The 15,828-nt window shown below is 37.8% G+C and overlaps 1 protein-coding gene across 1 annotated transcript; it reads right to left on the bottom strand.

Annotated features, from left to right (window-relative positions):
* Window positions 1–7,867: 7,867 nt before the first annotated feature.
* Window positions 7,868–10,083, bottom strand: LOC120415742 (uncharacterized). The gene is made up of 4 exons (XM_039577343.2): window positions 9,647–10,083; window positions 9,271–9,584; window positions 8,168–9,214; window positions 7,868–8,104 (listed from the first exon to the last, which is right to left on the bottom strand). The coding sequence occupies exons 1-4, from the start codon at window positions 9,876–9,878 to the stop codon at window positions 7,868–7,870; spliced, it is 1,830 nt and encodes a 609-aa protein (XP_039433277.1). The 5' UTR covers window positions 9,879–10,083.
* Between the last annotated feature and the right edge of the window lie 5,745 nt (window positions 10,084–15,828).

The following is a 15,828-nucleotide window of genomic DNA, read 5'->3' as shown; positions in this document are numbered from 1 at the left end:
GTTCGAGGGAATCGTATTGACACGCTACAATGTTTGAAGTGGAGATTTTCAAACATTTGGGTAGTTTTTGAGCAATTCTAACAAAAATATTAGAAAAAATGATTTTTCGAGAGGTCATTTTTGGCCATAAACGTACCTCAACTTAAGACAGCTGCCAAAATAACAGGATTTGTTCTAGGAACGAGATTTTTTCAGCGAAGTCATCTTAAGATGTCCCCTACACAACCCCTTTAACAGAATTCAGTTTCATTGAGAATAACCTGAGAAATGGTAAAATCCGTAAAAAATCACTTTGACCCAATCGCACCCCCCAGACCCAATGTCACCCCCACTGACGGTATATAAAAAATTTCGACGGTTTTGTTCGAACGCGAATCAATTCTTGACTTTTTTTTGATAAGGTCCTATAAACAAATGTAAACAGTGAGTGTATCCCTTTCACACCTTATGTCAAAGTCCATCGGAGTAAGCGGGATACACTCAATGTTTACATTTGTTTATAGGACCTTATCAAAAAAAACTCAAGAATTCAACATGGAACGTCAGATCGAGGTGCTCTTTGTTGCGTTGGGTTCGTATAAGCCCAAGGAAGGTTCTTACGCCAAAAAGTTACAACTTTGGCCACTCTGGAACCGATTCCGGAAAATCTGCAGATTGTATGGGAAAAGTTACGTAAATCAAATTTTGATCAAAGGAGGCTGAAAAGGCAAAAACGCTAAAAACGTCAACAAACGAAAAAAAAAGGCAGAACGAAGTTTGTCGGGTAAGGCTTGTTACGTATAAGCAGAGCCGTACCTTGGGTCCATGGCGCCCTTGGCGAAGCATCAATTTGGCGCCCCTCTCAAATTTACAAGCATTTTGATAAATTGATATTAATTTTCAATGATTGCTTCAATATGAGTTTTGATTTTATAATTGCAATTGGAGAACTTAATATGGTCAAATTCATAAACACCCGGTTTTTGTTTTTTTTTTAAAATTATTTTTCAGATAAATGCACAGAATTAAATGCTCAATAATGATAAATTTTATTATAACTTGTTAGCAAATTTTATATTTATAAGCCTGCATAATTTGATCTGATCTAGTATTTGATTGTATGAGCAAAGAACTTTCCCGGATTCGTAAAATAATTAGCTGATTTAGCTTTGGATTCTATTTTGTTAATTACAACGAAAAAAGAAAAAAATCCTTCTACAAAATTGAAAAAAATAATAATTTGATGCCCGTGTGCTATCTTGTTCTATCTAGATTGGAATCCCAGCAAGCTTAGTTCATCGAAGTATAAAATTTCGTCAAAATCAATTTAGGCCTTTGCAAATATTTTTTGAAGTTTATGTCCCTCGACTCTGACCAAAAAATAAAAAAGTTAAAAAAATTAAATTACAGGCCACGGTTCCAACACTTGAATTGAAAAAAAGTGTTTTAAAATGCATTATTATTATAGTACACCTGTCCAGTTGATTTGCAATCATAAGTTTCCAAAATTTCTAAGGATTGACGAGTAATTTGCCTGTATTTCATAATTTTATTTTTTAAATTATGTTTTGCATTGATTTTTATTTTCATCAGTATTCATTGATTAATTTTTAATTCGTTAAATTAAATTTTATATTTCAGAAAAATATTTTTTGCGCAAAACTACACAGAAAAAAATATGTGAATTTACTGGACACGGAAAAAATGAATCACATGTAAACTCAGTTGATGTAAACTTGAGATTCGACGTAAACGGTTGAATTCCACGTAAAATCATGTTTTTACGTATAATTTGTTGCAAATTTACATCAAATTGCATTTAAATTTAAATGTTTAATGACGTGCAAAAGTGTTACATCATAAATGATGTAACATTCGGAAATATTTTTTTGAGTGTATACAAATCTTGACTTTTTTTTGATAAGGTCCTATAAACAAATGTAAACATTGAGTGTATCCCGCTTACTCCGATGGACTTTGACATAAGGTGTGAAAGGGATACACTCAATGTTTACATTTGTTTATAGGACCTTATCAAAAAAAAGTCAAGAAATGTTTTCAAACCTTGATAAAATATTTTTGTTTTTGCCTTCCTCACCTTACTGAGGAAAGGCTATAAAATCACTCGAAAAATGAACTTCTTAATTCGACCTCGTAGACCTACCTTCACGTATACCTATCGACTCAGAATCAAATTCTGAGCAAATGTCTGTGCGTGTGTATGTCTGTAAGTCCGTGCACCGAAAAAAAATGCACTCGATTATCTCCGGACTGGCTGAACCGATTTGGGCCGTTCTGGTCTCATTCGATCCGTATTAGGGTCCCACAAGACCTATATTAACTATTATGAAGTTTTGTTAAGTATTTCAAAAGTTATGCTTAAAAAACGATTCTGGCTAAAGTTTGAAAGATTGTAAAAAGGGTGGTTTTTGTAAGAAAACCCGTCTGATCATACATTTTTAGAAAGGTATTTGAAAGACCTTTCTAATGAGCCCAAAACATTGAAGATCTGATAACCCTATCAAAAGTTATGAGCACTTAAGTGTCATTTGTGCACATTTTAGAGGCCGGATCTCAAATATTTCGAAAAAAATGTTGGCCGGGTCTATAATGCGACCCGTCGTTAGTTGGATAATTGAAAGACCTTTCTAATGAGCCCAAAACATTGAAGATCTGATAACCCTATCAAAAGTTATGAGCACTTAAGTGTCATTTGTACACATTTCAGAGGCCGGATCTCAAATATTTTGATGAAAAAGTTGTCCGGATCTATCATGCGACCCGTGGTTAGTTGGACAATTGAAAGATCTTTCTAATGAGCCCAAAACATTGAAGATCTGATAACCCTATCAAAAGTTGTGAGCAGTTAAGTGTCATTCGTACACATTTTAGAGGCCGGATCTCAAATATTTCGATGAAAATGTTGGGTGGGTTTATAATGCGACCCGTCGTTAGTTGGATAATTGAAAGACCTTTCTAATGAGCCCAAAACATTGAAGATCTGATAACCCTATCAAAAGTTATGAGCACTTAAGTGTTGTGTATACACTTTTTGGAGGCCGGATCTCTGATATTTTGATGAAATGATGTCCGGATCCATCGTCCGAACAAGCGTTAGTCTGATAATTTAAAGACCTTTCAAATGAGACTGTTATATTGATGATCGGATAACCCTGTTAATAGTTATATGCCGATAAGCCATACAGTAAAACAGGTTTTCCGTTTTCATATTTTTCAACTTTATTTTACGACTTAAATTGATTTTTTTTCTCACCATCTTATTTTTCATTCATAATTTTCACTTCATACAGTTACAAATGTCCTTTTCCGGTTTCTCCTATAATTCTCGTACAAAAAGTGCGCACACTGGGCCATTTTCAACACAGCCGCCGTTGGTGCCTCGCCAACGAACCCTCGATCCGCTTCTCCGCAATCTTTACTGAACCTCCTCCGACGCCGCTCCCTCCTCCTTCAGCGTCACAATCACGTCAAATAACTTGTGCAGCTCATCGCAGGTCGCGTGAAACAGCTTCGAGTCGGCCTCCGGACTGCGTTTGGCCGCTTCCTGCTGCTCGAAAGCGACCGTGTTCTGCCGGAAGACTTGAATGTAAATAAACTTCTTCAAAATGTGTTTGAAACTCACCGTGTATAGATTTCCTCCGTGGAGCTTCGTCGGTACGGTTCCGTCACTGAGGTCGAATGCCTGCGCTTATTGTCCGTGGGCTCGTGGTCGTTGGTGTCGGTTTTGTTGACCATTTTGGGAGGATTTTATTTTAATTTGAATGAAACTTCGAGCAGCCACAAACATTTTGAAATCAAGCCGACTTTTTGCGTGACAGTAGAGCTGTCAAACCGGATTGGTGAGAAGGATTCGTTTCCAATGCGGGTGAGATTTTCTGAAGGGATCAAAGTTTATGAAAATCCGTTGATTGGGTCCTAAAATTAAACTTTAATAGGGTACTAAAATAAGTTTAAATGGCTGATATTATTGCTCAAAACGATAAAGCTCATGAGGAGCCGATTACACGCGGCTTGCTCGGAGTTGGTAGGGGTAGGAATATTATGTTATGTGACAAGATGGAATGCCTTCTGCCTAAACTCGTTGTCGAGCTATTATTTGTTTAGAAAATACTATATATATATATATGAGAGGAAGGCACCAACCACCTAAAGGTGGATTAAGAAACGTTTTTGTTTTTACATTTGCCATGGTTAAAGCGCCTCAACTCACTCTGAACAAATAATGTTGGTCTTATCGGTTAAAATTTACAGCAGTTTTCCACATTCAAAACTCTAGCATTTTGAAAAAGAGTATGTGAATTTCTATGCACGATGTTGATTAAAAAATGGGAAATCGAGCTGAAAATATTTCAAAGGGATTTTGTTTTTACTCGAGAACGTAAAAAATTCAAAAGAAAGGTACAGTAGTTGTTCGGTAATTGGGCTGAACGAAAAATAACGAGGGGACTACCGATGCATAATATTTTTTTGATGATATATAAAAATAAAAGTTACTCAAATTTATTTACAATGATTACTTTTCATATTTCTTTAATTGTGACTTGAAGTTACAGAAAAGTTTGAAAAAAGCTTATTTTATTTGTTGAACATGATTTTTGCATCCATTAACCCCTCGGTGATTTCGGTTTGTTTTGGTTTTTTGACGTTTGTCTGCTTTTTAACTGAGCTACGGCCCAGTTATCGAGCGCCCAGTTAAAAAGCAGCCCAGTTAAACAACGCCCAGTTACCGAACAACTACTGTATATATTTTAAATTAACGTACAAATAACGTGTAGTTGCAAATAACGTATAGTTTTTTTAGTCTGGAAGGTATGACTTAAACTTCATTATACAACGGTCCAAACTTTAACGTACCGTCATCAGGGGTTACATTGGGTCTGGGGAGTGAGATTGGGTCATACAAAAATGCTGAAATTTGTATGACCCAATTTCACCCCCCAGACCCAATGTCACCCCTGATGAGGGTATATTTATTTTGAGAAGCTCTACTAGAACTCCTTTAACTTTCTGCCACTTGAGCGCCCCTTCTTTGATGAAAAAATAAATTTAGCATCAAGTATGAATTTTCAAAAAACACTTCGGTAGAAATATTCATACAATTGATTTTGGCGCCCCTAAATATTGTTTTATATTTTAAACCAAATTATCTAGTTATTTTTAATTCTATTTCATAATTCGGCGCCCTTTCTGTTTTTTTTTTCTAATGAGGATGTTATAGTTGACATGAAAATTTTGTACAATCATCGACTTCGGCGCCCCCCCAGGGGCTGGCGCCCTTGGCGGTCGCCAACCGCGCCAACCCCTAGGTACGGCGCTGCGTATAAGATTTTTTTTAAATGAAGGACTATGTTATACCTTCAAATAGTCGAACAATCATCTCCAATGTTGATGTTTGGCCTATTGCACATATTTTTGCTCCACTTTTGAACATTTGACAAATACTAACAACGCTGTTTATTTGGAAAATGAAGAGAGATGCTTATACAGCAATTCCCCACTAAAACAGCATGATTCGAAAGAAAGTTCTCTGATCGGGCTCAAAATAAATTTTCGTAATTGAAATACGCAACTTTTGGTACCCTAACATGTATAAGTCATCGCTGAAATTTTGAAGTTAACGCAGTTTTAGTGAAAAAAAATGATTTTTTCCCGTTTTCGTAATTTTTTTTAATTTTTGCGCGTGGCGCGTCGAAAAACCCAGTTTTTATTTTAAAAAAATCGTATCTCAGAGTATTGAAAACATAACTTCACCATTTTTTGATATGTTATGTAGATATAGGCGTTTTGGTCCCGAGACCTTCAAAACAGCATTTTAAGTTTTCATACGACCTTTTCAAATGTTAAGCTAGATTTTTGGAACTTCTTAATATTTTTTACAAATAGCCAAACTAATCACCTTTCTTTTGCGCCTAAGACAGCTAAATCGGATGAAATGGCGCGGAGATATGATTTTTTTGAAAATGTGGTTTTTGCAAAAATTGACGAAAATTGCCATTTGTCGGACCGCTCTACACGGCGTAGGTCACCCTAATGGCCAAACAAAAAAATACGGGTCTAATTATTTCAGCCAAGGAACCCCCAGAAAATTTTTTAGCCCGATCGGAAAACTTTTTTTGAATCACTGTTTTCGTGGGGAATTGCTGTATATTTTTGAAACTATTTTTTTGCTTGCAAATCTTCATTGTAAAAGATATTCAGAATAAAATACATAAGATTTGCTTGCTAACTCATTACTTGAAAAATATAAATTTTATTCATATTCCTAAAAAAGATAAAATTCAATTTAAGTCTCAAGCGGTGTAACTATGCACTTCGGAAGGAATCGGTCAAGAAAAATTTCAAATGGGCAGCAGCGGCAGCGAAAGCAAGCCAGAGAAGGTAAAGAAAAGCCCCAAGAAAACGCTCCCTCTCTTTGTTCTGCTGTTCGTAAAGCTGTTTCTTGACCCCTTTCCTTCCGATCTCCATACTAGCCTTCAAGCAGTAAAAACTTTAAGAAATTTGAATTTCGTTTTCATCTGTTCATTTGTTATTTTTTTTTCAAATCATTCATATTTTTACGAAATGGGAAATTTTGTTTCTAATGTCATTTCTTTAATCGAAAAATTGTTTCTGAAAAAAAAAATAATTCAAAATCAAATCAAATTCGAACAATTTTTTTGGAAGCTTGAAAATCTCGTGTGTTGTTAAATCGCTTAAAAAATGCATCGTAATAAGTGAATGATTCAAATTGGTAAACATACATAAATTAAGTCAAACTTCCAAAAGTTTTCATAATTTCTTTTTCATTTTGTTGAAAACATGATTTGGAAAGAATGTTTTTGGCAATTTTTTTGACTGAAAGCGTTGGGTGGTAAAATTGTGAGTAGGAATTCGTCAGCTGTGTGCTATCTTGTGACAACGACCATTTAGTACTTTTCGAGAAAATCGATTTTTAAAGTTTGATGGTAAATTATTTCAAAACTATGAATGATAGAGTCAAACTTTTTGAAGCAATCGATTCGTATACTATCGCTGAACAAACGCTCCAAGTTTCAACTAATTTGGTTACACCAGTTAAAAGATACAGTAAATATTGTAATCAAAAATCTGAAAAGCACGTGTCACAAGTGTGTTTCGAAAGTAAAATTGTACTACGTGTCACAAGTGTGCACAGAATTCCCATACAAACTAAAATAGACTTAAATCAATAGTTTAACTGACTGAATCCGTATATTTTCAAAAACAAAAGATTGCATTGTCTTCAGAAAATGTGTCTCAACATAAATTTGTGGAAAACAAGAAAATTTTTCCACATTTTTTAACAACATGTATGACGTGTCACAAGTGTGCACGATCATTTTGATGATAAATTCTTGATTTTTTTTGATAAGGTCCTATAAACAAATGTAAACATTGAGTGTATCCCGCTTACTCCGATGGACTTTGACATAAGGTGTGAAAGGGATACACTCAATGTTTACATTTGTTTATAGGACCTTATCAAAAAAAAGTCAAGAATTGGTCTATGTCACAAGTGTGTATTGCGATATCCGGGAAACGGAAGCGAGTTTCCAAAATCGGGTTAATGCATCTTGTAGTGTTTGTTAAGTATAGCAAAACGTCATCATTAACTCATTTTCGACCAAAATGGTCTATGTCACAAGATAGCACACAGCTGACGAATTGCTGGAGTTGGAAAGGTAAGAAGACTTGGAGTCGGAGTGAACAAATGATTCAAGACAGAAGTCAGAGTTGTTGGTAGATGTTGTTGAAGTCGCAGACAGGTCTATAGAAATCTCGCTGTTTCTTGAGAAGCCGGAGTATTAACGATAAATGTGGTATTACAACAAAGAAGCCGACTCCACTTTTCATCTTTTAACAATCACCTTTATTTCTTATAAAACCGTCCCTGTCCCTGTTGACAACCCGCACCACCACCACTTGAAGCTTCCTGCATCCGGAACGCACTCCGTCCAGTCGCAGACGCCGCCGCCGCTGCCTTCCACGCGTTCATCTGCATCTGGCTCGGTTGTTCCGAGGAGGCCGCGGCCATCGCCGATCGATACTTGGCTCCGACGGCGTCTTCATAGGCGTTTGTTGAGTACCCCGCCGACGCTTCCTGCACCTGGAGATAGTGGGGAAGTGGTGGTTTAGTGACTGGCGCTGGGTCGTCGGACGACGGGAATACCTGTGGGCCGGAATCCGGACCGGAGTAGTAAAAGGGTTGGGGTGGGTAGCTTGGCGCGATGTAGGCTCCGGAGGGTGGAGCTACGGGGAGGTAGTTCTTGGGGGCGTACGATGGGGTGTTCAGGGGGAAGGTTTGGGCGGAGTTCTCGTAGGAGGGGGGCTCGTAGTAGTCCCGGGAGGGTTGTTTAGGGGGTTGGAACGAGTCGGTGCCGTAGCTGGATGCTTTGACGTCGTCGTACAGCTGCTGGTTGACGACCTGGTTGTAGATGGTGAGGTCGATCGGGTGGGCTGAGGGAGGGGGGTGGTCGAGGAACTTTTCGATGATCGGCTTCAGGTGATCGCTCGGGATGGTGACCTTGTGGTGGCTGTACTCGAGGACGTGGCCGCCGCTGGCGCCGTAGCCGTCTCCGCCGGAGTAGGACTGCTCGTAATCTGCGTTCCTGAAGCTAGCAGGTTTGCTGGATTGTGCCTTCTTGATCTCAGCTGGCCGTGGCTCCTCCTGGATCGGGGGATGATTGATCTCAGCCGGCATCCGGTAGTTGTTGGAGTAGGTTGGGATGTACACTGGTGGGCCGTATGCTATTGGTGGTCCAGCGTATGGAGCACCTCCACCGGGATAGTCGGAATATCCACCACCACCAGAATAGCCGGAAGATGCACCGTCGGAGTATCCAGATGACCCACCGCCGGAGGAATGGCCGGAAGGTCCTTCGCCGTACGATGCCTGCCCGTGACCCTGATCACCACCGTGGTAGATGTGGCAGTTGTCACAGTGGATGTCACTGCTGGATTGGCAGCACTTCCTTGGACCTTCCGGTTCTACGTACGGTGCTTCCGGCTCGGAGTAGGACTTGGCTTTGGGAGGAGCCGATTTGTCACACTCCGGCTCCGGAGTGGGCTCGTAGATCGGCGGAGCCTCCGTTGGCGCTTCGATCTCCTCCGGCACGGGCTCTTCTGGAATTCGGGGCTGCTCCGGAGCTCGGTAATCCTCGTAATGGCCCTGATCGTGGTGCTGATTAAAGTAGCAACAGTCGGGCAGCTTTCCTTTCTGTAAAGATCACGTTTTAGTCATGATCTCCTTGAAGATCCCCAGCCCATACTTACAATCTTGATGTGGATCTTCCGACCGTGCTTCTTCTTGCCGCACTTTTTGCGATGCTTCTTGTGCTTCTTGCAGCAGAAGAACTTCTTGTCACCGCAACCGTCATGGCAACCCTTGTCCTCGCCGTACCCTCCGTGATCACAGTCATGATCATGGTGGTCACAACCATCGTGGCACTCCATACACTTGTGACCCCGAGGGTCACGTGTTCTTAGCCCGTACTCCTGCTGCGAAAGCTGCTGCTGTTCCTCGGGAAGTTCACAGTCGAACTGCGATTCGTCGCAGACCTTCAGCATCCCCACGGTACAGTTGGTATCTACGGTAGAAGATCGTATTATAACCTCACTTTATCAACCAAAATGCATTTTTTTCACTTACACCCGGGATCACACCCGCGCACGTCACAACTGCACTGGCACACGTCGTCGGCCACGAACAGCCCAAGACATCCGCACTGGCCGCACAGCCGTTCGCACAGGTTCAGCGGGCTCAGCACGTTCTGCACGTCCGCCGGCCCCAACGGAGGGTAGTACACCAGGCTGGCCTGGGCCAACCCGGCCAGCATAGTGGCACTGATCACCGTCAGGAACATCACTCGGTGATCCGCCATCCTAAGGCAGGTTCACACACACTCAACACGTGCTGGGTCACACTGGTCACTTTGGAACTGTTTCTTCGCCGGAATCGTACCTCGCACTGATGGGGTACTTCCTTCGCGTAGTTTCGTTTTATACAACCGTAACAACTTGGGGTGTCCCTCGAAGGTCGTCAGTTTTTCGGGGAAATGTGTTTGTGAGTGACGCTACGGCTACGCAAAAAGGCCGTTGCCGAGTCCACGTGCATGTTTACATTTTCAGCACTTTTAGGAAGGTAGAACGGAGTTTGGTTTGCTTTGGTATGGCAGCTGTTGGGTGGGCTCGTTTTAACAGCCGAATAATGTACCATCGGTGAAACTGATAAAGATTCATTGAATTTTTTATCAGATAGATTTGTAGGTTTAAACATTAAGTTGCTGTATGTATATGAGCAATTCTCTACCAAAACCGGAAATGGATTTTATTTGTATTTTTCGATTTGGCTCGAACATTGTGGGGGCCTTCCCTATAACCAAAGCAGCCATTTACTGTCATTGGTTTATCCATACAAGTCTCGATACAATTTTGACAGCAGTCCATACAAAAAGGACACGTTAATATTCGAAAATCTGTAACTTTTGAATGAATTTTCTGATCAATTTGGTGTCTTGGGCAAAGTTGTGGGTATTGTTGAGGAATGTCCTAAAAATCCCAATTTTTGCGTTACGTAATAAAAGAACGCTCCCATTTATGATTTTACTTAAAAAAAATAAAGCGGAAAGTTAATTTTCGAAAACATATAGGATAATAAACTATCGAGTTTTGTAAAGTACCGGCATACAGGGCGAATGCCAGCTATTTTATTCATGTTTGTTACAATTTTTTATTGGTTTTAGTTAGAACAGACATATAACAACAAAATGAGTCGAACAACTTTACAATTTTAAACTTTTATGTGTTTTTAAAACGGTTGATCAGACTGTAGTCTCTAGTTGCTCTAGTCGAAGGTAATTTATATCGCTTTCGGCTAAAAAATACGTTGGCTTTTGCAAAAAAACTTAAGTAATTATTACTTCTAATAACATTTAAAAGAACTTTTGAACAATGGAAAGATATTTTAAAAAGAACCGGCAACACTGTATAACGTTATGAGTACTCAATTGAAATTAAAAAAAAAACATTCAAACGTCAGATGTTAAAAAATTTTAATAAGAATATTTTCGGAAACAGATTTTTATGCATAGTCAGACATGTTCATCAAAGTTTTTTTAAATTTTTTTTTTACTGTGGCAATTTTGCCACGCTAATTAGATGATTAAATTGATCTTTTTGAAACTTGTTTTAAATGGATCTGTTTAATACTATGTTTTATTTTTTACTGAAAATAACTCATGCACTCACTTTTTGTCATGTAGTGGACATATCGGATTTTCCATTTTAATTAAAAAATCAATACGCAAATTTTTTTTTCGGGATTTGAACTCATGACATTTGGTTACGAATGTGAGTGCATAACATCTGATTCAGACTGACAAAAAAATGAAATTTTATTGAAATTGGAGGATTAAACGTAAAAAAACATTTTTAAAGTTGATTTTTATTTGAAAAATAAAACCACACCATTCAGAAAAATTTAAGTCACTTTTTTATACAAAAAAATCGGTGTATATACAAGTGAATATCAATAAATTACTTTTTTCAATTTCATTATCTTAGTGAAATAACGATTTTCTTCAGCCACAGAATGTTCAATTATCCCTTAACCTCAATTTACAAGGGCAAGCAAATATTCAAATTTCACTAAATTGGTGTCGCAAGACTCGAATTTGATGTTTAAAGTAACAAAATAAAAAAAATATGAAAAATAACAAAAGTGGTAAAATGTCTAGAATAAAAAATATAATAAATTAAAAATAAATAGTTTTGGTCATGATTCGATTATCCGTCCCATACAAACCGTCGGATAATCGAACTTCGGATAATCGAAACTTCGGATAATCGAGGCTTCGGATAATCGAGTCTGTTGAAGCGTGAAAATTGCATTAAAAATCTTATAAGGGTAATTCTCCGCCAACTCACACAGCAGTTGCCCCGACCCCTCTTCGATTTGCGTGCAACTTTGTCCTAAGGGGTAACTTTTGTCCCTGATCACGAATCCGAGGTCCGTTTTTTGATATCTCGTGACGGAGGGGCGGTACGACCCCTTCCATTTTTGAACATGCTAAAAAAGAGGTGTTTTTCAATAATTTGCAGCCTGAAACGGTGATGAGATAGAAATTTGGTGTCAAAGGGACTTTTGTGTAAAATTAGACGCCCGATTTGATGGCGTACTCAGAATTCCGAAAAAACGTATTTTTCATCGAAAAAAACACTAAAAAAGTTTTAAAAATTCTCCCATTTTCCGTTACTCGACTGTAAAAAAATTTGGAACATGTCATTTTATGGGAAATTTAATTTACTTTTCGAATCTACATTGACCCAGAAGGGTCATTTTTTCATTTAGAACAAAATTTTTCATTTTAAAATTTCGTGTTTTTCTAACTTTGCAGGGTTATTTTTTAGAGTATAACAATGTTCTACAAAGTTGTAGAGCAGACAATTACAAAAATTTTGATATGTAGACATAAGGGGTTTGCTTATAAACATCACGAGTTATCGCGATTTTACGAAAAAAAGTTTTGAAAAAGTTGGTCGTCATCGATCATGGCCGTCCATGGTCACCCGCAACAAACACGAACGACAAAACAAAGAGAAACGCAAAAAGTAACTTTTTCAAAACTTTTTTTTCGTAAAATCGCGATAACTCGTGATGTTTATAAGCAAACCCCTTATGTCTGTATATCAAAATTTTTGGAATTGTCTGCTCTACAACTTTGTAGAACATTGTTACACTCTAAAAAATAACCATGCAAAGTTAGAAAAAACACGAAATTTTAAAATGAAAAATTTTGTTCTAAATGAAAAAATGACCCTTCTGGGTCAATGTAGATTCGAAAAGTACATTAAATTTCCCATAAAATGACATGTTCCAAAATTTTTTACAGTCAAGTAACGGAAAATGGGAGAATTTTTAAAACTTTTTTAGTGTTTTTTTCGATGAAAAATACGTTTTTTCGGAATTCTGAGTACGCCATCAAATCGAGCGTCTAATTTTACAGGAATGTCCCTTTGACACCAAATTTCTATCTCATCACCGTTTCAGGCTGCAAATTATTGAAAAACACCTCTTTTTTAGCATGTTCAAAAATGGAAGGGGTCGTACCGCCCCTCCGTCACGAGATATCAAAAAACGGACCTCGGATTCGTGATCAGGGACAAAAGTTACCCCTTAGGACAAAGTTTCACGCAAATCGAAGAGGGGTCGGGGCAACTTTTCCCGATTTCGTGTGAGTTGGTAGAGAATTACCCATAAATAATATTTTCTTCATTTTAATAAATTTGAACCAATTGATTGAAATCTTATTTGAACAAAACTTTTGGTAAAATGTAGTTTTTTGTTTTCTATTAATTAAACGTTATTTTTTCACGGTGGGTAAGAAGGGGATTATTATGCAACTTGCATGCACCTCGGAAATTCCTCCGGGAGGTTGTTGGGGGGACTATTCTGAGTCAGAAAAATCGATTCCCAAAATATTCTGTCGGTGAAAACTGATTTTATCTCGATTTGAAGTTAAAAAACATAATATATCATCTAAAACCTCAAAAATTCGTCGAAAATCTCGGTCTAACTCTGGACAAAGAAGTTAATTTTTATCAAGATATCAATTCTTAGTTCCCAAAATATAATCCTGACATAGTACACCTGAAATCGGTCCATTACTTGAGTCCCAGCTTCATCAGGAGGTGTAAAATTGTGTTATTTAAAAAAAAATATTTCAATTTGCTCTGGTAAATCAACTGTCATGTCTGAATTCAAAAACTAATTTTGTAGCATTGTTGCAAACAAAATGAAGAACAATTTTGCAGAATAAAGTATGACATTTTATCCATTTTCAGTAAAGTTATGTCTATTTTAGTGGGGAAATTGCTGCCAATTTTCAAAATTCTTCGATATTTAACTCATTTCTGTTATAAACAGCTACTACGATCATACTCAGTAGGATGTAACAAAAATTTCTTTTTGGCGTGCATTCAGGGGCTGGTTCCGGTGGGCGTACTGAGCTCAAATCCTAATTTGACGCACTCTGGTGCTCAGGCCTTCAAAGTTTTGAATTTTTTCGAAAAAACGGATCAGCAGAAAAGATAGGCGACGCGCCATTTCATTTTGCTCAAAACTTCAATGTTATTTATACCAAAACATGCGCAAGGATCTGGCCTACATGCCAATGATGTTGAAAATAAATGCTTCAGTGGCCAAAGTGCCTAAAAAATCTACATTTTTGAAAAACATGTTTTTTACGAGTTGAATCCTATTTAAAATTCAAATGCAAAGCGACATCTCCTATTAAGTTCAATCAAGCTTATATTTGGGATTTGAGCTCAGTACGCCCACCGGAACCAGCCCCTGAATGCACGCCAAAAAGTAATTTTTGTTACATCCTACTGAGTATGATCGTAGTAGCTGTTTATAACAGGAATGAGTTAAATATCGAAGAATTTTGAAAATTGGCAGCAATTTCCCCACTAAAATAGACATAACTTTACTGAAAATGGATAAAATGTCATACTTATTCTGCAAAATTGTTCTTCATTTTGTTTGCAACAATGCAACAAAATTAGTTTTTGAATTCAGACATGACAGTTGATTTACCAGAGCAAATTGAAATATTTTTTTTTAAATAACACAATTTTACACCTCCTGATGAAGCTGGGACTCAAGTAATGGACCGATTTCAGGTGTACTATGTCAGGATTATATTTTGGGAACTAAGAATTGATATCTTGATGAAAATTAACTTCTTTGTCCAGAGTTAGACCGAGATTTTCGACGTATTTTTGAGGTTTTAGGTGATATATTATGTTTTTTAACTTCAAATCGAGATAAAATCAGTTTTCACCGACAGAATATTTTGGGAATCAATTTTTCTGACTCAAAATAGTCCCCCCAACAACCTCCCGGAGGAATTTCCGAGGTGCATGCAAGTTGCATAATAATCCCCTTCTTACCCACCGTGAATTTTTCAAATATTTTTTTACATTTGGCCCGTCAACTCACGTGAGCTTCAAATTGAAAACTTTGAGTGCCCCTGCTCAAAGCGGTGGTGTCTGAATGATTCAAGATTAGCCGGGGTATTCCTTGAAATTCACAAAATCCAAGTACATCAACCAGTAGAGCATTTCTGTTATTTGACTTTTCCAAAATGCATTCCTATTCCTTTTACAAGCATTTTACAAAAATATTTCCACTTGTAAAAAGTAAATCTTTCCCAGTTCCTGAGGGGAACACCCTTGAAGAGTATCGGGGCCGGCATTTACAAAGCGGATTTAGTGGCAATTTCATTCTCAACTTAATGTTAACATGTTAAGGTTAATGTTAACATTCCATAGGTCGCCTCCCTAAGGTGTTGTGATAAGGTCCAGTTTGTGATACACTACCTTCCCTTTACTAAGCAATCGAAACCAGAAGAGAAACGATCACCAGTTGTGTTGGTCCGAGCCGGGATTTGAACCCCGATCTGCCGCTTACTAGGCGGGAGCGTTACCACTAGGCTACGTGGCTACGGTCTCCACTATTTCCACTTGGGCCCACGCAATTTCTTTCTGAGTTGGGTGACTGACGAGAATAGGTATATTTCCTCTTGATATAGATTTTCAAAGACTACTTAAAAAAAATATTGACATACAATTATAAAATGACTTAAAAAAATCTAAACTTTTAAATTAAAAAAAAAACTGGCACGAAGTATAAACAAATGAAGAAAAATTAAAATTTTAAAGAATTGTCATGTTTGAAAGACTTTTTCCATGTTTTTTATGTTTGATCGTCTGTCACAATCAATGAGATATTTCGATTTAAAAATAATTAAATGAAGGACTCGAGAAACT

Source organism: Culex pipiens, chromosome 3 (assembly GCF_016801865.2).
Source record: "Culex pipiens pallens isolate TS chromosome 3, TS_CPP_V2, whole genome shotgun sequence".
Classification (NCBI taxonomy): Eukaryota; Metazoa; Arthropoda; class Insecta; order Diptera; family Culicidae; genus Culex; species Culex pipiens.
The sequence above is the reverse complement of the archived record's forward strand: the minus strand, read 5'-3'. Positions and strand labels throughout refer to the sequence as shown.

Coding starts and splice junctions, on each gene's coding strand:
- LOC120415742 (XM_039577343.2), bottom strand. CDS start 9,878: ATGGCGGATCACCGAGTGATGTTCCTGACGGTGATCAGTGCCACTATG. Junction 9,215..9,270: donor GGAAGATCCACATCAAGATT/GTAAGTATGGGC, acceptor TGATCTTTACAG/AAAGGAAAGCTGCCCGACTG. Junction 8,105..8,167: donor GTCCGGATTCCGGCCCACAG/GTATTCCCGTCG, acceptor CACTATCTCCAG/GTGCAGGAAGCGTCGGCGGG.